This window comes from Marmota marmota, unplaced genomic scaffold (assembly GCF_001458135.2).
Source record: "Marmota marmota marmota unplaced genomic scaffold, marMar, whole genome shotgun sequence".
Taxonomy (NCBI): Eukaryota; Metazoa; Chordata; class Mammalia; order Rodentia; family Sciuridae; genus Marmota; species Marmota marmota.
This window is the reverse complement of record NW_026000164.1, coordinates 12,544,916-12,567,873: the sequence shown is the minus strand read 5'-3', so window position 1 is coordinate 12,567,873 and position 22,958 is coordinate 12,544,916. Positions and strand designations below refer to the sequence as shown.

The 22,958-nt window shown below is 45.7% G+C and overlaps 1 protein-coding gene across 7 annotated transcripts in view; it reads right to left on the bottom strand.

The window, feature by feature from the left end:
• Positions 1–22,958, bottom strand: part of Atp6v0a4 (ATPase H+ transporting V0 subunit a4) — a 68,011-nt gene that overhangs the window by 11,504 nt on the left and 33,549 nt on the right. For all 7 annotated transcript variants that reach the window (XM_015493788.2, XM_048786859.1, XM_048786862.1 and 4 more), the window contains 10 exons: positions 22,213–22,339; positions 19,242–19,324; positions 17,838–17,931; positions 15,412–15,624; positions 12,296–12,446; positions 11,351–11,490; positions 9,672–9,829; positions 6,269–6,362; positions 2,241–2,359; positions 610–826 (listed from right to left, as the gene is read on the bottom strand). In XM_015493788.2, the coding sequence (XP_015349274.1) occupies positions 610–826; positions 2,241–2,359; positions 6,269–6,362; positions 9,672–9,829; positions 11,351–11,490; positions 12,296–12,446; positions 15,412–15,624; positions 17,838–17,931; positions 19,242–19,324; positions 22,213–22,339 (1,396 nt within the window). The remainder of the gene's footprint in view (positions 1–609; positions 827–2,240; positions 2,360–6,268; positions 6,363–9,671; positions 9,830–11,350; positions 11,491–12,295; positions 12,447–15,411; positions 15,625–17,837; positions 17,932–19,241; positions 19,325–22,212; positions 22,340–22,958) is intronic.

Sequence of the window (22,958 nt, the reverse complement as noted above, 5' to 3'; positions counted from 1 at the left end):
CTCCTCCCTCCTCCTCCCCTCCTCTCCACCACCCTCCACTCCTCCTCCTCCTCCTCCTCCTCTTCCTCCTCCTCCTCCTCCTCTTCCTCCTCCTCCTCCTCCTCCTCCTCCTCCCCCACCACTCCTCCTCCTCTTTCTTTGCCTCTTCCCCCTTCCCCCTCCCTCTCCTTCTCCTTCCTGCAGTTCTGGAGATTGAACCCAGGCCTTGCAAGGGCTCTATAGAACTTCCCTTCTTGATTCTATTCTTGTGAACCTTAGCTAGAGTTTGCTTTTTAGATACAAGATTATTAAACTTTAAGGTGCTCTCTTGAGCATTTTATTGTTTGAAGCAGGCTGATTATTTTCTTTCTTTTTTTTTTTTCACACTCAGTTTTCCACCCTCAGCAATAACCCCTTTCGCCTATTACCCCAACAGGAAGGACTGGGGCCACACAAACTCTCAGCGCCTGTACACTCCTGTAATATGAACCTTTTGAAAGTTAAGCTTACCTTCTTCCCTGGTGCTAAGACAGTCTTGTAAATAACTGCTCCCTGCCATACTCAAAGACTATGAGAGAGATTTGACATGATCAAGCAGATGAAAGAAGGATTCTTGAAAAACAGAAGTACCTGATGACTGTACAGGGGCACGTTGGAAGGGTCATCGTAGTCGAACAGGAACATGTTGATAAAGTGGATGAGGATGCTGGGGGCATGCTGGGACACATGGGCATCGTACTGGCACCATTTGAAAATGATCATGAAAAGCAGATACCCGAACAGGCACAGGATAAAGATCAGCTCAGGGATGAACTGCAGAATGATGTTGACAGTGTTCTTGAAGTATCTGGGGGTCGAGAACAGACACACGAGAAAGAACATCGAAGGCACATTCTCGCTGCAGTATACTCCCCAAAGACAAGATGTCCGTTTGTTTTTTGAACACGGCTGGCAAACCGCCACACTCCCCAGGCGAGCAGCACTCATGGGTGCACAGAAAAGAGGAGCAAGGAAATATGGGAAGTGCTTTTGCACAAAAGACTCAGAGATAACCCAGGTCTAGAAGGCAATGTATAAAGCAAAGGTCATGCTTTAGATTGACCTTTGAGAGTCATGAAGAGAGGGGTGATTTGGCCACAGCTTCCCATGCGGACCCGGCTCGCATGAACACACTTGAAGGCAGAAGGATAGAATAATCGGGATTTGGAAGCTTTTTTCCCACGAATGCTCTGACAAGTCAGCAAAAAATGGCCCATGGGTCATATCAAGTCCTTCACTTGTTTTTATACAGCCCAGAAGTTAAGTTTTTGCTGTTGTTTTTACATTTTTTAATGGTAGGAGGAGACAAACAAAAGAAGAAGAATATGTTATGTTATTATATGAAACTCAAACCTTGGAGTGCACATAAGTTTTATGGGGAACATAACTACAGGCATTCCTTTAGGTCACATCTATGGCTGCTCTCGTGCCACCAACCCAGAAGGAAGAAGTTGCAACTGAGATTGTACGGCCTGGAAAGGCTGAAATATTCACTCTCTGGCCCTCTACAAAGAAAGTTTGCCAGTCCCTGTTCTAAGAGAGAGTCCTGCAAGGCTAAGAGGGGGCTCCCAAGAGAGGTCAGAAAGGGCCCTCGAACACCTGTGGTGGGCCACATGCACAGCACTGTCAGCTGACAACAGTAACAGGGTGCTGGTTAATTTGCTCACTGAATATTTCTGTGACTTCAAGTCAGATGCCATGTCTACAAGAGGTACACGGAACAGGTACATTTGAAGTTATGTTCCAACATTTATACTTTCAGCACAAATAAGTTGAAGAAGCTTTCCAGTGACGGATCTTGAGAGAAATAGAAAGAAATAGACGGACCAACATGAACACAGAAAGGGCAGAGAGGCTTCCAGAGTGCAGAATTCAAGAGCACCTTGGCCAGAAGGCCCCCTGGCCCACTGGGTGGGAGCTAAGCCTGACTAGCACCAGCCTGGACCTCTCAGGTTAGTGGGTACAGGTGTGCATGCTTCTCAGCCTCTTGCTGAGCCTTTAGTTATTTCTGAAGTGGCGGGGGGTGTGCTCAATTTCAACAGACTCTGCTCAGCACAAACAGGGGCCGCTGTTTCCAGCCACCCCGCTCGCCCCTGCCTGGCAAGACACACAGGGAAGCGTGGTCCACAGGAAGGAGGCTTATACCCGGGGTGCAGGGCCAAGCTGGTGGCCCCACCTCCCCACATCATCAGTGTGATCAGAGGGTGAATCAGGAAACTCACATGTGATTGAAGAGGCTGAGAATAACACCAAAAACCATCTGGACAATTCCCAGGATGACCGACATCTTCATTTTATAAGAGTTCAAAAATGTGAGCTTGTTGGAGGCCAGGTTCCAAATCTGGAACAAGAAATGTGGCAAGAAACACGTGAGAGAGAGTCTAGAAGTTCTACTGGAGCTGGGGCTACAACGAGATTCTCCCAGGAGTTGTTCTGAAAACTCCTGCTTTTAGGCTCCGGAAAGTGAAAGGACCGAGCCCATTATCAACGCAACTAGGTGACCACAGTACCAAAATCATCAGCGCCATTAATAAAATATCAAGTTGCTGATAGCAAAAAAGGGAGAAGAATCCTATATGACTTTTCCCCTGTCCTAAACAAAAAGATTAACTGAAACACTAAGGAGAGGTCTCAAACTTGCCTCAGTTCCCTTAATAATAGCTTGTAGATCCCTGGCCCAGGATGTATTCAATATCCACTTCTTGTGAGTGTGAGTGTGAGTGTGAGTGTGAGTGTGTGGTCCTGGGGATTGAACCCAGGGGTGCTCTACCACTGAGCTGCATCTCCAGCCCTTTTTATTTTGAGATAGGGTCTTGCTAAGTTGCTAAGGTTGGCCTCAAATTTGTGATCTTCCTGATTCCACCTTCTGGGTAGCTGGGATTATGGGTGTGCATCATCATTACTTTGAATTTCTATAGCACTTTCTATTACAAAGCATTTTTTCCCAGGCCCTTCTCAAGGAGCCACTCCTACAGCCAATCTTTATGAGCACTATGGGTAAGACATGATTCCTACCTTCTCCACCTGTCCAGGCTTGCAAGGTGGGGGACATGTGTACCCACCCAGCCCAAAATAAAACTGATAAACAAGACAAGTACCCAGAGCAGTTGGGGGGCTAGTTAGGGTCTCACAGTGGTTATAATGATCCTCAACGCTTAAGTTCCTCTTTCTCACAGAAACCTCAACTCTTCTGTGGTCTCCACTCCTACCCCTATACAAAAGACTCCAAGACCTTGTGCCTGCCCTTGACCCCACATTGGCATATCCCAAACTTCCTAGTAGACTCAGCCTCAGGGTTTGCAATGCTGTATCTCAAAGGTAACAAAATCACAGGGCCTCTCACCTTCCCCTCTGAACAACTTTCTCCTCCAAAATACTCTGCTTCTGTTGACGGCCAACATCCAAGTAGACAAAGCCTTAATATGTATCCATCTTGCCTCCTCTAACGTGCAGGCATATACACATAGGCACACATGAACACATGCATGTGCATGCATGCACACACGTGTACACACACACACACACACACACATAGCAGGACCTTCATACCACTGATTCTTTCTTTGCAACATCCTGAGCCAGCTGGACAACCACCAAGAAGCTGGTAAGGATGGACGCAGAAGGGACCCTCTAACAGGGGTCTTCTCTAGCCTCGTCATCTGTCCTGGCATCTGAGCTGCACCAGGTCTCTGCCCTCTGCCCACTGCCTTTCCTTCACCCACCTGGTTGGCCCATTCCTACAGTATCACTCAGCATGGGGGTGGGAGTTACCAGCACACTGGAGATTCTGCCAAATCTGATAAGATGCTCATAGTACTAAGTACCAAGCACACACAAAGCCCTTTAGATGAATTCACCACATTGAGTTCTAACAAATGATCTATGGGATGGATATACACAATCTCAGGAAGATTAAGTTACTTATATACCTCAAAAAAATATACAACAGCAACTCACATTAAGGAGCATTTGCCATGTTTATGTACCAGATGCTCTGGGGGTTTTATCTATAAAAACCCTATCACCTGCTGAGCAGTCCTAGGAGTTAGGGCTGTTATTATATCTACTTCACAGGTGAGGAAACCGATACAGAGATGATAACTTGCTCAAAACCACAAGCAAGTAAAGGGAGAAGCCATGATTTCAACCCAGGCACTTTGATTCCAGAGCATGGGATTTTAACCACTGTGTGTCCATGATAAGCAAATACTTAGAAACATTTTCAGGCCTCTCAGTTATAATAAAGGCCAAATATTTTGTGATTTGATTCACAAAGAGATGCTGACACAGTTAGTAAATGTACCATGGAAATTTATATCATGCAAAAAAGAATCCTTCATTAATTTGTAACACAAGTATTGACAGAGGCACAGAATATTTTGTTACCTCTGAGACACAGGATTGCAGGAACAGGAGAAGAAGAAAATCAGCTTCTGATTTTCTTTATAATATTTTGTACTATATAGCTTTTTTATAAGTATATGTTATTTTATTTTTTAAATTAAAAAAAATTGTTTGTATGCACTGGGGATTAAATCCAGGGGCATTCTACCATTAAGTTATATCCCCAACCCTTTTTATTGTATTTCAAAAAATGGTTTGTTAAGTTTCCCAGGCTAACCTCAAACTTGTGACCCTCCTGCCTCAGCTCCCAAGTCACTGGGATAGAGGAGTGAGCCAGTATGTATTATTTTATGATAAAATGATCAGAATTTTTCTTTTTTCTTTTCTAGTGATGCTAGGGACTGACCCCAAGGCCTCATGCATATTAGGCAAGTACTCTACCACTGAGCTACATCCCCAGCCCAAGACTCCAAATTCTCAAAATTCTAAATGTTACTAGGAAAAATTTTTGATCATTGTCAATGTCCCACTTTCTCTTTTACCCTTTTCTCTTCCTTTATCTTTTTTTTTTTGTTTGTTTGTTTGTTCTTCCTTTTCTAACAACACATAGCCCCACTATGTCTGAGGAGCAAGTTGAGCAGACAGGATTTGCTACAAATGAGACGTGGGCTGGGAAGGATGATAGAAACAATGAGATCCAAGCAAATGAGGATCCAGAGGAGGAGACCACGGTTTCCTCCTGCTCTAGGCTCCTCCTCAGCCTGCTTATTGATAGGGACATTCCTTTGACCACAAATAAAGCCTTCCAGTTTAGAAAAATGAAAACCCAAATTGGCTTCTAACACTTTGCAGGTTACCAACCAGTGTTCAGGGATTTTACTCCTGATAAAACTGAGAATGCAAGCGCTTCTGAGTGGCAAATATAGAGCAATGTTTCTGTTTTTCTAAGGGTAGGCAGGTGGGAAGATAGTGGGAGAGCCTGGGAACAATGAAAAGACTACCCCAGATGGAAGAGATTAGAGAGCCATTTTTATAGGGCATTTGTTTACTCTGGACTGTTGGCAATCAAAACTGAGGTCTCAGGTTCTCTCCCAGAGAGAACTGAGAAGCATTTGCCAAGTTCAAGTCTACACTTCTCCTATTTGGAGCACAAGGCTGCCACCTGGTGGCAGTGTGCGCTGGACCCTAGAGCTTGGCTTTGTATGAACAGGAATGTGTATCAGCTTGTAACTCCTTTATATCTAAAGGCTATGCAAGGAAACACCTTTGTTTTGTTTGGCTCACATCTAGTTTGTTGAGAAATATATAACAAACAAATAAAAGGAAGTGTATACCTTTAAAAAAAAAACTTGTATCAATCATATGCAGTAAAAAAAAAAAAAAAGCAAATCCATATTTTCTAGGAAAAAGAAAGATGTTACCCATTGCAAGAAAATGCAAAGCAGGAAACTTGACTAGGAAGCCAAACCATTTATCTCACTTATCTAATAGGCACAGTTTCCAGGCAACCAAGGGCTTTTTAAGAATTCTATCATTTTGTGTGTGTGGAATAAATGATGGAGAAAGAAGCGATGTTCAGGAACTGTGTGGAAAATGACCCAGGGGCTGGGAAGAGGTACAGCTAGGGCATTGGCTTGAATCCAGCTCTGTGTGTCCCCTCCAGCATGGGGGCTGGGGTGCAGGGCAGCGGTAGAGTATTGGCCTAGCATGCATAAAGCCCTGGGTTCCATCCCCTGCGCTGCAAAGACAAAACAAAATAAAACAGGACAACCTCAAAGCAGAATATTCTATCTCAACATGAGTCTGCTAGTTTGACAGGCTCTGATGCCTTCTTTCCCTCTATTCAGACAGCTTCTCAACAACACATTGTGCATCATAAATATGTTACCCAAGATGACGTCATTACCGGATCAATCCCAAATGGGTATGGATTTCCAGAATACACTCCTGGCGTGGCTGGATCCAGCTGTAAATATTCATTTCCCTTCATTACTTGAGTGCTACAGAGAAAGGGGAAAAACATTTTAAAAAAATCAACCAGAAATAGAAAAAAATATGATAGCCCCATCAGTCATGAACTTCCAGGTCAACCAAAGCCCAGCTGTTGGTAGGAGTCATCAGTTTTGTTCATTGAATCACTTCAGGCATGGGTATGGAACACCTGCTATGTGCCAAGCCTGTCTGAGGAGCCAAGGCTACGGAAGTTACCTTCTGCCCCCCAAGGAGCTCACCATCCAAGTTTCCAAAGAACTGATCGGGGTGTAGTAAAAAAAAGAAAGAAAGAAAGAAAGAGAGAGAGAGAGAGAGAGAGAGAAAGAAAGAAAGAAAGAAAGAAAGAAAGAAAATGAAAATGTGAGGCACACACCTGTAATCCCAGCAGCTCAGGAGGCTGAGGCAGGAGAATCACGAGTTCAAAGCCAGCCTCAGCAATTTAGCAAGGCCCTAAGCAACTCAGCAAAACCCTGTCTCTAAATACAAAAAAGGGCTGAGGATGGCTCAGTGGGTAAGTGCCCCAGGGTTCAAAACAAAACAAAAATTAAAACTGTAGGGAATCAAAAAAGAGGGGCAATTAAAAAAAATAAAAGAGAGAGGGGAAGGGATGTTGGGAGCATATAGGAGAGAAAGTCTCCCCAGGGGACAGCTGGGCTGATCATGAAGGATGAATGGACTTCTCACACACAGATTTCCACCTCTGTGACCTCAGCCCTAAATGTATTGAGCCTAGTGAACGTCTTTAAACTTGTGTCCCATCTTCGCCCAGATCATAAAATGCAACAGGATTGTAACCCTTCAGTAAGACTCCAGGGGACATGACCATTAGAGGTTAACTCTATAAGAGCACGCCTCTGTGGAAGGGCCCTTAGGAATGAGTATTTGAAATAATGAACTCCACAGGCTGCTCAGAAATAAATTCCCTCCCTTCTGCAACAAAACACTGGGGGTCTTAACCTAGGTATGGTGACACACACCTGGAATCCCAGTGACTCTAGAGGCTGAGTCAGGAGGATCACAAACGTGAGGCCAGCCTCAGCAACTTAGACCCTCAGCAATTTAGCAAAACCCTGTCTCAAATTTTTTTAAAAAAAGAAAAATTTAAACTAGAAATGTAGCTTAGAGGTAAAGCACCCCTGGGTTCAATTCCTAGTACCAAAAAGGCACTCAGCTAAGCCATAGTGTCTCCTGCTGAACATACACAACTTCACAGCCTCAGACCAGGCCACCTGTGACTATGATGGAGTTAGATAAAAACAAGTCAGACCCGCACACAGGCAAGAAGGACCTCGTCAAACCACAAGATGACCAGATGGCCCCACATCCTACCCTGGGGCAGATCCTCTCAGTCCTTCTAACCCCTCTTCCTGAAATACCCCAGACTCCCAGGGTACACCCAACTCAATGACCACGGCATGCTCCTGGCCTCAGGTCTTCAGCTGAGGGACTCGGTCAACTACAAGGAAGCAGGCCCAAGACCCAGGCTGTGGCGAGGGACCAAAATCAGCTTGCTTGAGTACTTCAGTTTTGATGGATGACTGCAATGTCCTTCTGCCTACCTGACAGTGAGGTTCTGCTTTTTACTATCAACGACACTTGGGCATGTGGCTGAGTGTCTCTCAGGCCAGGCTCCAGAGTCACTGAAGAGTCACTTGAATTGGGAAGAGGTCATTTGCACATGGGTAAGAGAGCCGCAGTCCTACCTGCATCTACAGAGTGACACCAGCCAGTTAAAAAGGACCTTTCACAATCATACTCTGGGGGAAATGAAATTTCATGTTGGAAGTTTGGTGAGATTATGTGGATTTAAAACATTTCAAAATTCCTCTCTCTGTTTACAAGTTCTCCTAGGCATCTCCTCAGGATATTAATCATGATTTTAAAAAAATACAGACTTAGCTATCTGTATTCAATTTTATCCTTCATTTTTCTTTATCTTAATTTTCCCATTCTTTCCTGTAGGAAGTTAGGTCCATCAGAGAAACTAAAAGGGATGCTTTAGAACCCCCTGAATTTCCTTAAATAGAAATATTATAATCATCCCAGGCTTGGAGAGGCAGGACAATGTGCACCTCTGTCTTCACTTCTAGTCCTTCCTGTCAACTGGAAGTTCCAGAACCAGACAAGGAAACCTTACACTGAGTCAAAGAAGCCGGACAGACTGATGTTAGGAAAACGTCACCTATGATTTGTAGTTTTGCAAATCAGCCATGAATTACTGAGAGTGTCTCAGCCATGTGATTCATGCCATGTAGATTCCCTAAAGAGCTTGCGACTGGGGAGGCTGAGGAGGCTGAGGCAGGAGGTTCAAGGCCAGCTTAAGGCCAGTCTCAGCAACTTAGCAAGGTCCTATCTCAAAATAAAACTGAAACAGGGCTGGGGATGTAGCTCAGTGTAAAGTGTCCCTCGGTTCCAGTATGGTGGGTGGGTGGGGCCTAAGAATCATGAGGTTGTCAGCATTTCTGATTGACATTTCTGATTGCAGTCCACTACCCTCCAGGGCTCTTCTGTTTTCTCCCAGTTCCTCAAACTGACCTCTCTCTCAAACTCTAAAATCTTTCTCCCTCCCCATTAGGAGTCCACATTCCTAAAGTGTTGTGTTTCCAGTCTGGTGACTGTTCATCTGATTAGCTGCTAAAACAACCGTGGGGTGCATGTGAGAGGTGCAGGCTGTTGGGATCCAGAGGGCTTCCAGGTCCCACTTTCCTGCAGCCCCCAGACCTCATTAGCTGCCCTCACCCCCCAACACCCATTCCCTCCCCACTCTGTCAGACACAGGCAAATACAGGGAGCTGGCATTGCAAAACTCATGTCTCCCTCTTTGCTTTTAACATTGAAATCAAGCTGTCCTGAGTAGCCAAAGGAAATGCTCTGCTAGAGTATGGAGCCTTGAACACTGGAAATTGAGACCATAGTTCAACATCTGTCGGGGCTTTTCTTAAAGCAAAGTCTTCATTCCAAAATGCCTAAGTTGCTGAGGCTGGCCTTCCACTCTACCTCCAGCCTCTACCATGGCACAGTATGCTTCAAATGCCACCATCTTTTCCAGGAAGGCTTTCTTCTATGATCCCTACCACTCGTTTTCCCAATTGCACCTGGAACATGGTTCTGGAATCATAAAAGATATTTCTGTGCATACAGTTACTAGCATAGTTACTGAAGAAGTGGTTCAGGTTTTGTACCCAAAACTAAATTATGGACTGAATTTGGAGGTGTGCCCTTAAGCAGTGCCAGTTAAGAACTTTCTGGACCATGAGGACAGCTGCTGGGGCTATCCGGATGACCAATGAGTGAGCCATCTTGTTCTACAAACTTACTTCCATGTGCCATTTCTGAACATGGGCTGGACACTCCAGGAGGAGCCGAAGATGTTGAAAGACTTGGAGAAGCAGTCATTGTAGATCAAGCCCGTGTAGATGGAGAAGATGCCCATGAGTAGGATCAGATAGCGCCCGTTGAAGAAGGTGTTCCAGATCTGGCCCCAGAGAGACAGAAAGAACATTTATCAGTGGACTCCACTGCAGATCTCAAGAGAGGAGAGTGTTATCAGAAGTCTCCAGCATCACTAGTCTGGGGATCCCATGGAGGGGACCATGTGACCAAGGAAGACACAAATAATCCAACGAGGAAGAGCACACATGCCCTGGTTTTCCTGAACTTACATGGGTGGATCAGAAAGTCCTAGGCTTGGGGATGTGGTAGAGCTTGGCCTAGCATGTGCAAGGCCTGAGTTCCATCCCCAGCACTGCAGACATGAAGGAAAGAAGTTTCTAGACTGGTATTTTTTAACATGGAAACAAAAATATACAAGCTTCATACTCTTTCTTCCAGTGTCTACTTAGAAAGTGAACTGAAGCATAAGCCGAGGCCTCAACTCTAAGGAAGGGACTTGAAACTGGCTGTTGCCTCGGGTCCTTATAGAACACAGCACTGAGCTGGCCTCTGAGGGCTGCCTGTTCATGGCAAGTCAAATCTACACTCATCTGGGGTCTTGTGTCATGAGGCTGTCTAACTCACTGCGGCGAGGAGAGCCCTTTCCCGTAGCACTGCTTGAAGTGTGTCACTCATTCCAAGAAGTACCGAAGTGTAACATTGCAACTTGAGTTGTTTACTGTAGAAAATGACATCTGTTAAGCTGGTCATGGAAAACTGTTGGTCACAGGTTGACCTTGCCCACTGACCTTGCTTATGATTAACTCATAATGACCTCCCTCACCAGCTAGCTCTAATTGACTCAACCCATGATAAGAGTTTGCAGCTATTTTCATAATTCGGCTTGGTCAGATGTACCTCCATGAACACAAAGCCATTTACTGGTTAGCTGATAAACTTTGAACCAGTGCAGCCCCTGAGTTGCTTCAATCTTTGGAACACTGTAAAGGGACCTTGTAGGAAGCACAGAAACCTCAAACATGAATGAAGCCAAGCCTCAGTATTCAGGATTTCTCAGGGTCTCCTAAGAGTTCTGGCCACAGGCTTATAGAAAAAGGGTCTTCCATGAACAGATACTTATGATATTTTATGTTAGAAAAAGAAGTTACAAATTATATGCACTTCTTGATGCTAATTTTTGAAAATTCTATATTTGTGGATAATCACACACACAAAAGATGGAAAGACAGCCAAAAACATAGATTGTGATTTTTCTGAAGGTGGTTAGATTGTTGTATTTTCCTAGTTTTTACATAAATATGTAATGCTTTTATAATCAGAGAAAAGAAAAGAATGCTAGAAAAAAAAATTGAAGGGGGCTGCGGCTAAAGCTCAGTGATAAAAAGCTTTCCTAGTGTCAAACTATGGAAAAAAAATACTGAATGAGCTACACCAAATCATCCAAAGGATTGTTCTTTGCAGGGAGTTTTATGTTGAATTTTTCCTTATTTTCTCTTTGCCTCTCTTCCTTATTTTTAATGAGCACATGTTATTCCTAAGATGGGAACACGTTTTAACACTGCCTTGAGGAGACAGGTGAGACACCTGCTGGGCAGACACCCACCTCGTTGCTGCTCTTCTGGGACAGCAAGCGCTGCTCATTGAGGACCATCCAGAGGGCTGCCAGCAGCATCACAATCCCATGCCCACAGTCTCCAAACATCACAGCGAACAGGAAGGGGAATGTGATGATGGTGTAGGGGGCTGCAGGGGGTGGGGGTGAGACCACAAGAGCCTGAGGCCTCTGATTGTCCTTTGGGCCCCTCCAAGCAAAGAGTTCTCCACACTCCACATCCGGGTTTCCCCACATCTTTGTGATGGTCTTCCCTCCCCATCCCCACCCACAACACTTGCTTGGTTCCCAAATGCATGAGCTCATCCATGATCAGGGATTCTTATTCCCCAATTTTCAGATGCACTGTCCTAGAGAGGTTAGGTGACCTGCCCAGGATCACAAAGTTTGAGGGGATTTAAAACCAGTTTTCCATCTCCTAAGAGTTCTGGCCACAGGCCAGAACTGTCAGAAATGTCTTCTGTATTCTTTCCACCACCATCAGGGACTCTCAACCCATGAGGCCCTGTGCTATGGTCTGAGGCTGGAGAAAGGCAGCACCCATGCCCTGTTTGCATTAAAGGCATCTGGTCTACCCCTCCATTCTACCAACCAGGCTGCAAAGACTCCGCAGCATAGGGCATAAGAACCTCATCTACTTTGCACTCTCTCTTTCCTTCATGATCACTAGAGATGACCCAGGTTGAACAGGTGAAGGAAGCAGGAACTGAATTCAGTTGCCCAGTGAGGCTGCACTTCAAGGAGAACAGGTGCAGACAGACAACAAATCGCCAATTGGCACTTAGAGAGGGAAGACAAGACTGGGCATGAGGACACCACATAAGATTTTAGGGATGTCACAGTTTTAGCTGATTCTCCTCCTAGGTCCCCTGAGAAAGCATCTTAACCAATTTTAACTTTCAAGCTGTCCTGCTATGCAGCACATCTGGTCTTTACCTGGGTTTATCTCCCGGTAACTGCCCACACCATATGCATCGACAATGTTCTGGAAGCCAGCTGTGAATTTATTGGTCCTGTTAAAGGTGGGAGGGGCTGTTTTAGATTGCACTTCAGTCATGATGGGGACCATGGAGGAGCCACTTAGTTCCTGCAAAAAAGAACATGTGACCCATGTGAGGAAGTGAGCCTGGGGTCAGGGCCAGCAGACCCCGTGTGACCCTGGGACACCTCTTGACCTCTCTGAGAATCATGACCTCATCTTCCCAATACTTACCTAATTCATTTTACACAGAGCTGTCTGGAGAGCGAAGTCCCACCTGAATCTCTGACGATCTCCATTCCCTCCTCCTGCCAATGCCCACCTCGTGCCTCAGGTCCAGCTCTCTAAGCTTCCCTTTGCCTTCACCTCCTCCCTCAAGAGCTCATCCACTTTGCTGAATGAACCCATCTCCTCCAAATGGCTCTAACCCTCCCCCAAATCTCAATTCTCTTCTAACTGCCTGCTTAGGCTTGCTAACTCCAATGTCTCCCCGACTTCACCAAATACAGGAGCATAAAACTGAACTCCTTCGCTTGTCCCAGGCTAGGTCCTTCTGCCCCTCTGCTCCTTCCTCAGAGCCTCCAGTCTCCCAGATTCCTGAAACTGTGCAATCATGGGACTTGTCCCTTCTGATCCAATCGGCCAGTCCACTAATCAAAACTTGCTATTCCCCCCTTCACCACCCCTGCTCTCTGGCGTCTGCATCTTTTAAATGGCATTTGTCCTCATGCCCACCCTATAGCATTGTTAGAGGACTGAGGCTGAGAACTGAGCACTCACATGTTAAGTCCCACTAAGTGGGCACATGGTAAGTGTCCTTGGGGCTTGGAGTGGTTGGAGTTCTCACAGCCAGTGTGTGTGTGTGTGGGGGGGTTATTGTATTGTGACATTATCTGATTACAGTGCATATCATCAACTCCTGGATGGCAAGAACTGCAGCCTCCTTTTCCTGTTTTTTGTCTTTCTTCTTATACATACTCTCTGCAGCCGACCTGCTGCCTGGTGCAGGTGACAAATGTTTACTGATGACAGGATGGTACCACCACGTGCTCCCCCTATACACTTTTCCTTCTGATCTTCTACCCACCTAAGGCCTTCCAATCCTGTCTCAGAGGACTGAAGAAACTGCGACCCAGCCCTAAGCTGGGTGCAGTGGTGCATGCCTGGGTCCCAGGTACTTGGGAAGCTACGAAGGATGACTTGAGCCCAGGGGTTTGCCAGACAGGGCAATGTGGCAAGACCCCATCTCAAGACCTCATCCATTCCTGCCCCACCTCCAAAAAAAGCCAGTCCTAAGAGGCCCTATAGGAAAATTAACTCCTTCATATCAGAATGACTTTGTTCCATTCAGACCCCAACATTGGGACACCACATCCCTGGTGGCCCCACTGTCTTTGCACTGCAGTGAGGTGTTTCTAAAAGGCAAACTGGATCATGTCACTACAGCAGGAGAATAAAACCAGGCCCCTCGAATGGCTGTGAGGTCCTTGGGATCTGCCCTGAGCCTCTCCTGAGCCCCTGACCCCTCTTTAAACCTGCTGCAGCTGCCTCCAGGAGGCCTCCCCTGCTCCCCATCCCCCTGACCTGCTCTCTGACCTCTCCACCTTGGTCCAGCTCATGCACCCCTTCCTCCAGGAAGCAGCCCCTGTCCATCCCACTGTGGGGAAATGCCATTTTCAAACTCTACCTGAGCAGTTTGGGGATTATGATGTGGAGACATAGTTGGGTTTGGGGTTAAAAGAAATACTCCCTACATCCAAATCCTGCCTTCCGGGTCTGGCTCTGTGAGCAAGTTACTACTACGCTCTGTGCCTCTGTTTCCTCATCTGTGCAAAGGGGAAGAACATAGCTCCTACCTCCTCATCCATTCCCACCACAAATCCTTTACCTTTAGAGGTCTGGCCTGAAAGCTCTGCCTCCCACCTGCCCCTGTGGCATCTCGGGAAGTCTGATCCAATGCCACCTGCTCAGAGGGTTCTCTGGCAACAGACACCATGAGCTCCGCCTGCTGTCACCAGATATGCCACCTACCTTGAAGGAGAGGCTCCCACCCAACTAGTTAGTTCCCTTATCAGCCACACAAGCTGCCCCCACCCAGTCCACAACGCCATGGGCTTCACCTCCTCACTACCACATAAGCTTATTCAAGTGAGGCAATAATCACATCTTCCAGCAAAACCAAAGGTCACCTCACCCTCTGGTCACTACCAAGCCTGCCTCTGCAGGCCCCCTGGTTCCCTCTGCTCCCAAGTGCACGTCCAAGTGCAACCTTCAGGTGGGCCTGCCTGGCAGGTATTGTCCTTCTCACCTGGGCTCTGAGAATGTGTGACCATCAGTCTCATCTGTCCAGTGTTGGGGGCCATGTATCAGGCCAACATGTAGGATTTAGGGAAGGGGAACCCCCTTCGTCAATGTGGTGGATAGGGGAGCCCAACAAGCCCCAACTGTCTCTATTGCCCTCCTGCTTGATTTCCAGCTCACCGCTCACTACTGCCTGAAATCACATTCTTGTGGGCATGGACGCTGCCCATCTCCCTTTCTAGAATGCCCCAGGGGCAGAGCTATGGTCTGCCCATGTGGCCCTAGATCAGTTCCCAATGCTTAGTGCATGACTAAGATTTGAATGCGAGAGCGATGAGAATAAAATGCTTAGTGCTTAGCACAGCTGCCGGACACCACGGGCAATCTGTTCCCTTCAGCTCTTGTCAAAGGATGCTTGGTTATTTGTCTCTCCAGCTACACTGTCACCTCACAAGCTAACGGATGGTAGCTGCAGTTGTACTGTGGTATCTGCAGTCACAGCTCGCAGAGTGACAGGCACATTCGTGCTCCATATATACTTGCTGAAGATCAAAGAAATGTTGCATACTTGTCAAACCCTTGGAGCAGGAGAGGGGAGTTTCTCTCATGCGCCCTAACACTGGGTTAAGACCTGAAAATACAAAGATGGAGACCAACCAACCACGAAGTCACCTGCAAAGCTCAGAGGGCTGACAACCTCCAAGAGCCCCACGAAGGGACTGATGAGACTGATGTGACTCATCTGCCCCCTCCCAGCTCTCGTGCCACTCACCATGCCTTGCTCCAACGCCTTCTTGATGCGTCCAGCATCTGCCACTGGGAACCAGATCTCGGCGATGACGCACTGCTGGGTGACATCGATGTTGCACATGTTCAGGATGTGGTAAACGGCCTTCATCTTCTGTACCTTGGTGACCCAGGAGTGCCAGTTGGCAGCTGCTTCCTGCAGCAGGCGCTGGCGGTGAGATTCCGTTTGTGTGATGACCTAGGCAAAAGACAACACGCAGAGAGACAGGAACATGCGTGGAGGCATTTGACACGGGTGGGAGGTCCATCAGCCACCATGGCTTCCCATGTCCTGGGCTCCTTCCATGTCAGAGGAAGGAGCTCATCTGGACTTTACCTGTCACCACGAATTTATCCCCTATAGAGGCTACACCCCTGGGGCGAAGACCAAATTTTCCATTTCTTCTAAAGTCCACGGTCCTGTTGTTGTGGGTTGAATTGTGTCCCTCCCCCAGGAAGAAAAAAGATGAAGTCCTAAAGTATAATCTTATTTGGAATAAGATTATGGACACATAACGGCGATAAGATGAGGTCATATTCAATTAAGATGAGCACTGCATCCATGAGCCAAGGAACTCCAAGGGTTGCCGAAACCCCAGAAGCTAGAAGAGGCAAGGAAGGACCCTCTCTTGGTGACTTCAGAGGGCGCACAGCCCTGCAGACACCTTGAGTTTGGACTTCTGGTTCTGTTGTTTTAAGCCACCCAGTTTACAGTAAGTTGTTGTAGCAGCCCTAAAAATTAAGACACTCTGTGATACATAATCCCTCTAAGAGGTGACAAGTTATTAATGTATGAAGGACTGAATGGATGATTTGTCCCACACAAGATGTATTTAATGAAATTAATTGTAATTCAATGAATAGGTGATCTTTTCAATAACCTTTACAGGTGGCTACTATAGTATTCTGTAAAAGGTACATCATGGATGTAAGATTAATGATAGCCGTCAGGCCCACTGAGGTGTCTTGAAGGGTCACTCAGCAGAATGAAGCACCCTGGTCACAGGACTTCCAGGAGACAAAGCCGCTCCAGCAGATAAAACTGGCCTAAACCTTAAAATGGAGCTCACTCTTTCAAGAACAGCTCATGTTCCCTCTATGAAAGAAACACCTGGTGACAGACCTGGACTCAATACTGGTATAAGACAGGGATAGGACTCGCCAAACTCTGAGAACAGCCTCCAGGCAGAGAACCCCCTGCTCCACCAGTCATCTGGCCCCCTCATCTTCCTGGCTGTGCTACCCGCCTGCTGTTGGGATCCTCTTGTAAGAGCACCCCCAGAGTGAACCGCCTGGGTGGCTAAGACTCACTCCGCGTCCTGATTAAACAGAAGACAGAAGTCACTGCTGGGGAAACTGACCAACTCGGGCCACCAAAATCCGTGAACACAGAGGCTGCCCAAGCCACGCTGACCTGAGCGTCGCGAGCATCGTGTCCTTCCCCTTCTCCCCGTTACAGCCTTCGTGAGCTCTACCGGGAGCATTCAGGGAAAAGGACTTCAAGCAGGATTACTTGAGGGAAACATCTGTGACAGTGACAATGAAGGAATAGAGGATTAAAGAAATTCAACACGGATTTTCTGGGAGGGTAAAGGAGCCTCCTGGCCCTAGTGTTTGCAAACGCAGACACCGCAAATTCGTAAACCCACCCATGGAGGATCTCACATTGTGCTGGCCTATGGTCACCGCAGGCAGGTAGTAAAATTTAAATGTAATTAAATAAAAAATAACCATTCAGTTCCTCCCTGGCACTAGCCACATTTCAGGTGCTCAATAGCCACATGTGGCCAGTGACTACAGCACTGGACACTGCCAGCTACAGAACATTTGCATTACACAGAGTTCAACTCGACGGTGCTGGTCTAGAATATTCCATCAGATGGAATATTCCAGGTGACTTTAGTGGACACACTCAAAGCCACTGTGACGGATGAGTGTTCCCATCACAGAAGCCCTCGGTGTCACCGTGAATGATGACACACTCTCAAGGAAATGAATTGGAGACATACGAGTATTCCCATGGCGAAACCAGATGCACTGTTTTTACAGACTTAGTTGGTCGGCTTAATTCAGTACGGGTCAAACTGGTTGTTCAACGTAGTAAGCTGGTTAGTTGGATCCTAGATTCCATCTAGGCTGAAGCAGGAAATAAAGGGTTCCTTTGATCAGATTAAGGTAGGCTCCTGAAGGCTGGCTAGGGCTGTGGCTGGGAGCTGGGCGAAGCATTGCTGACAGGCAGTATCATCACCCCGGCTTATTGAACAGTTTTCTAATTGTGCAATTTTCTCCAGCCACAGGCAGAAGAATGCAGCAAACATTCCAGCCAGCCTTCCAGGCAGGGCCTAGGGATAGGACTCAGAGGGAAAAGACAGAGGCAGCCCCAACCAGCTCACACAGGAACCCCTCACTCACTGTGATGAGATCTTCCAGCCGCACGTTGATCCCATCCAACATCTCTCTGCGCTCTGCAGCATGTTCTGGGCAGGGGTATATGGTGGCTCGAAACCTGTGTTCAATACATTCCAAGGATGTGTGGAGGTGGGTTAGTGCTGCAGAGCACTCTGCAATCCCTTTTCTGCAAGGCCATTGTTGGCCCACACGAGTCAGATGGCCACCCTCTCCTACGACAACAGCTTCCTCTTTGGCAGTCCCAGAAATTGAACTGTGGTTCTGTTACATGAATGAACTTCATTCAAACCACAAAACCCGTGAGCTATTATGGAAATCACATTGTGGGCTTGAGCCCCCTCTGTTAGGTAGGAGTTCAGGGACACCAAGATGGCAGAGACAGAACATTAGAAAGAAGCCGCTGGAGGACAGGACAGGAAAAGAGTCCCATCCCTATTTACAATAAATCCCATTACCATGACACTGAGGACATCACCGTGACAATTCCCACCACAGGTTCAAATTTTAAAATAACCAATGAAGGTAAAGTGGGCAATATTCTAATCACTATTATAAGGTAACTGATGGGAAAAATGGGGTAAGGTCTTCAATCAGGTCCCATAGGGAACAGAAGCTCCACAGTCCAGGCTACAAGATCTCAATTTCCAACACTGGAGCCTTGAGCCTGTCTCTCTCAGCCAGCCACTCGTTCTGCCCAACAGAGGGCTATCTAAACCTTTCAGTAAAACTGTACTCTGTTACGTCTGTGTGTCTTGCTCAAGTCTTTGTTCAGGACACCAAGGACCTGGACTTTGATGGGACATCTCAATGGTAACACTTCTCCCCTTCAGGATCTCATGTATTATTGTCTGGGTAGTTTCTGATTCTAAGGGGCTGCATACAGGACAAGTCTGCAAAATCAGCAACAACTTAGCCATGTAGTTTGCTATCTTTCTCTTTTTTTTTTTTTTTTGGTACTAGAGATTAACTTAGGGATGCTCTACCACTCAGCTACATCCCCAACCTTATTAATTTTCATTTTGAGACAGGGTCTCTCTAAGTTTCCCAGGCTAACCTCAATCTTGCAATCCTCCTGCCTCAGCCTCATGAGTGGCTGGGATTACAGGTGTACACTACCTGGCTTGTCTTATTACTTAGCAGCAGAAATGAGATATACCACATACCAAGGAATAAAGTGGAATGGTTAACATGTCTATTCTTAGTTACCTTTAAATGTTATTCAAGTTCTCTCTGTTCATATTCCCACAACTATAAAAGTCAGCTGCATTTTTAACACCACCATGTTAAATGTCATTCTAAACCCTACTGACCTCAAAGGAGCCCCAACCATGTACGTTCTGCATGACATATGTCCACCTGATCCTGACCCCAGTCACCGATGAAAGAATCATTAGCAATTTCTCTTACCCATCACAGATCTTCTTGACTTTCTGTCTGAGCTGCTCTCCTTGGTAAAATATGATGAATATATTCTTCTTAATTTCTTCTTTCTGGAAAATCAGAACAAATTTTCTTAAAGACCTTAAAGTAATAACCTCACTATTTGCTACACCAACGGGACCACACTTGGGCTTTGAATTCTGCTCTAAGCCCTCTACCTAAGAGATGGGATCACAAAAAAGAAAACATCCAGAAAGGGCATGATGAGGATACTGCGAGGCATACGAGGAAAATATCCAGCATCAACCCACGTACACCTGCACTTCAGGGATGAGTGTGTTTGATATTTAACAAAAGGAAAGCTGTGTTTAGTTTTCAACTCACACATTTGCTTGCTGTGCACGCTTGGGAATATTGTTTAAATTGCTTCATCAAGTCCAAGTTGGACAATTCACAGAAAAGAAGCATTTATGAAATCATTCAACTCTTACAGCAAAGAAATATGAACTGAATAAGTGTGCTCTCTCACTCTTAATTAACTTAAGGGAACAAAGGAAAAGTTACAAAACCCACTGTGGAAAAAGTGACGGCAAACCCAAGGAACTCACCACATACCACTCAGGGCACTGAGTCAGGTAGTGCCCCGGGGAGAGGTACTTGTCAGGACCCTTCAAGTGTGACAAGAATGGCCATGCCCTTGGGGCTGGGGTTGTGGCTCAATGGTAGAGTGCTTGCCTAGCACATGTGAGGCACTGGGCTCGATCCTCAGCACCACATAAAAATAAATAAATAAAATTTAAAAAAAGAATGGCCATGCCCTTTAAGCCAGTATCCTATCTTCCTTAAATTCATATTACAGAATAAATTCAAAAGAAAATAAAAACCCACATGCATAAAGTTGCTCATCATAGTATCTATATTCTGGAGAAAATTTGAAAATGAAGTGTTCAAAATTAGAAAGTTAATATCACATCAACTCAATGGAAATGTTAGGCATCTATTAAAATAGCCTCAAAATAAGTCCTCTCTTGGGCATTGTTTATGGGAGCAGGGGAGGAGTGGTGTGGGGTTTCTGAGCTGCCTGCTTTACATTAGGTCCAAAGATGCCTTCACCCATGGATGCTACCTTGGTCTTTTTCTGAATGTCTCATTTCCTGACCCACCAGAACCAGGGATTTCACGTCATGAAATCCATTGGGGAGCTGGGGCTGTGGCTCAGTGGTAGAGCGCTCGCCTAGCATGTGCGAGGTCCTGGGTTCAATCCTCAGCACCACATAAAAATAAGTAAATAAAATAAAGGCATGTGTCCAACTACACCTAAAAAACAAATTAAAAAAAAAGGGGGGGGCTAGGGATGTGGCTCAAGCGGTAGTGCACTCGCCTGGCATGCGTGTGGCCCGGGTTCGATCCTCAGCACCACATACAAACAAAGATGTTGTGTCCGCCAAAAACTGAGAAATAAATATTGAAACTCTCTCTCTCTCTCTCTCTCTCTCTAAAAAAAAAAAAAAAAAAGAAAGAAAGAAATCCATTGGGTGGCCTTCAATGTGGTCATCTTTTTCCAGATTCCAGATGTTTTTAAGTACTGTCTGTACTACCATGACATTACATTATGGCCAAGCATGGTAGTGCATAATCCCAGCTACTCAGGAGTTGGGGTAAGAGGATCATAAGTTCAAGGTTAGCCTGGGCAGTTTAGTGAGGCCCTAAGCAACTTAGCAAGTCTCTGTCTCAAAAAATACAAGGGTCTGAGGATGTATCTTGGTGGTAAAGAGTCCCTGGATTCCATCCCCAGTACCACAAACAAAAATAAAATTAAAAAAAAAAACATCATTATGAAAAACGATGATTCAACGTCAAATTTGAAAATAATCTATAGAAATTACGGGTAATGATATCAAGAATTTTTCTCATATTACCTAAACTGAAGAGGGAAAGAGGAATCATTTCCATGTATAAAAACCATATAAAATCATACCTGCTTATGGCTACAGTCTAGAGAAAAATAATACAAGAAGAGACTAAGAATAAAGACATTATAGTGCTTTTTAAATGCTTTGTGTTTGTGTTTCCTTCTTATTTTAAATTTCATTTATTTTAATCATGAGAGAGTTTTGTTGTTGTTATTCTTTTCTTCCTTTGTGGCACTGGGGGTTGAACCCAGGGGTGCTCCAGGGGAGCCACATCCCTACATTCCCAGCCCTTTCTATTTTTTATTTTGAGATAGGGTCTGGCTAAGTTGCTGAGACTGGCCTGGGACTTATTGTCCTCCTGCCTCAGCCTCTTGAGTTGTTCTTTATCAAATAAAACTTTAAGTTAATTCTTTTAGCCTCTAATCTGGAAACGATTACACTCTTTTAGAGACAAGCTCAGTTTCTTGAACTAAAGAGTGAGTGGATTTCAACACTCAGTGGAAGGGTGGAGGAATCAATACCCCATGGGAATTAACCCTATGTGACGCTCTCAGGGAAGAAGCCCCTAGAAGCCCGTCTTGCTGAAGCCTGTGGCGGTGGACCAGTACCCCGTGAGCATCTTCTGGAAGGCTGTAAGAGCTGCAGGCACCAAGGCTCTGCCCCAGCCCCACTGAGTCAGCGTCTGCATTTTAACAAGATCCCAGGTCACTTCTATGTGACCTGGATCTATGTTCATGGGCACACTGAAGTTTGAGAAACTGACCTAAATAGCTTCTTGGTGCTTTGTGATTAAGATACAGCTGCCACTCACGTAATGCTGGTACAGCTAAGTTTCTGGAGACAAGATAGGTACACGACTTGGAGAAAGGAATCAACTTTCTTTTAACAAGAAGGTGTTAACAAGACTCAGTCCTAGAGTGACCCCTCAAACATATAGGAAAAGGGCAAAAAGAGGAGATAGGAGAAAGAAAGTTCTGTGAGGTGCTAGTCTCACAGAACTAAAGACTCAATGTTTTGAGAGCCAGACTCTCATGACACGGTTCCAGGAATCTCAGCGGAGGCTTCCTGAAGCCAGGGCCTCCCACCGTGACGGGATCCTCCAGAGGCGTGTCCATCTCACTGAACTTCAAGTAGATGTTGCCCCGGCAGATGCGCCACAGCAGCCTCTCGAAGGAAGCCATCCTCTCCCTGTTAATCACTCCAGCTGTGAACCTGGGCAGCAGAAGAGGAGACATTACTGGAGCCCAGAGAGCAGGCTCTATGGCACAACTGCAGAAGGATGGCCCACCTGGCTCTGTAGGCTGGAGGTGTCTTCACACAGCTGGGGTCAGGGATCACAAGGCCAGCCCACATCCCAGCCCCAACTACCCAAGTCCCTTTGGACCTTCTGTTCTCTTTGATATTTTGAGGTGCTTTTTTTTTAAAAAAAAAAAAAAAATTACCCCAATACTCCATATTTACTTATTCCAATTAAAAATGTGATAGAATATTCAATATAGCATTGCAGCTCCTGGAAATAAGTGTTCAATAATGGTCTCTGTGCATTTTTACCAAAAACTTTTAATGTGTTAAGATGGAAACAAAAGATAAGGTACTGAGAATGAGATTGATCTAATGATGTTATGTGCATGTCCAAATGAATTCTACTATTATGTATAATTATAATGCATCAATTATAAAAAAAATTAAAGAAGGAAATACACATTGATTTTTATATATCTCTGTTTTTTCTCATCATTCAGATATTTAACAATTGCTGACACAAACTTCTAATACGATATTCAAAGTGGTGACTTTCACTGGTTTATCAGTTTAAACATATATTGATCCC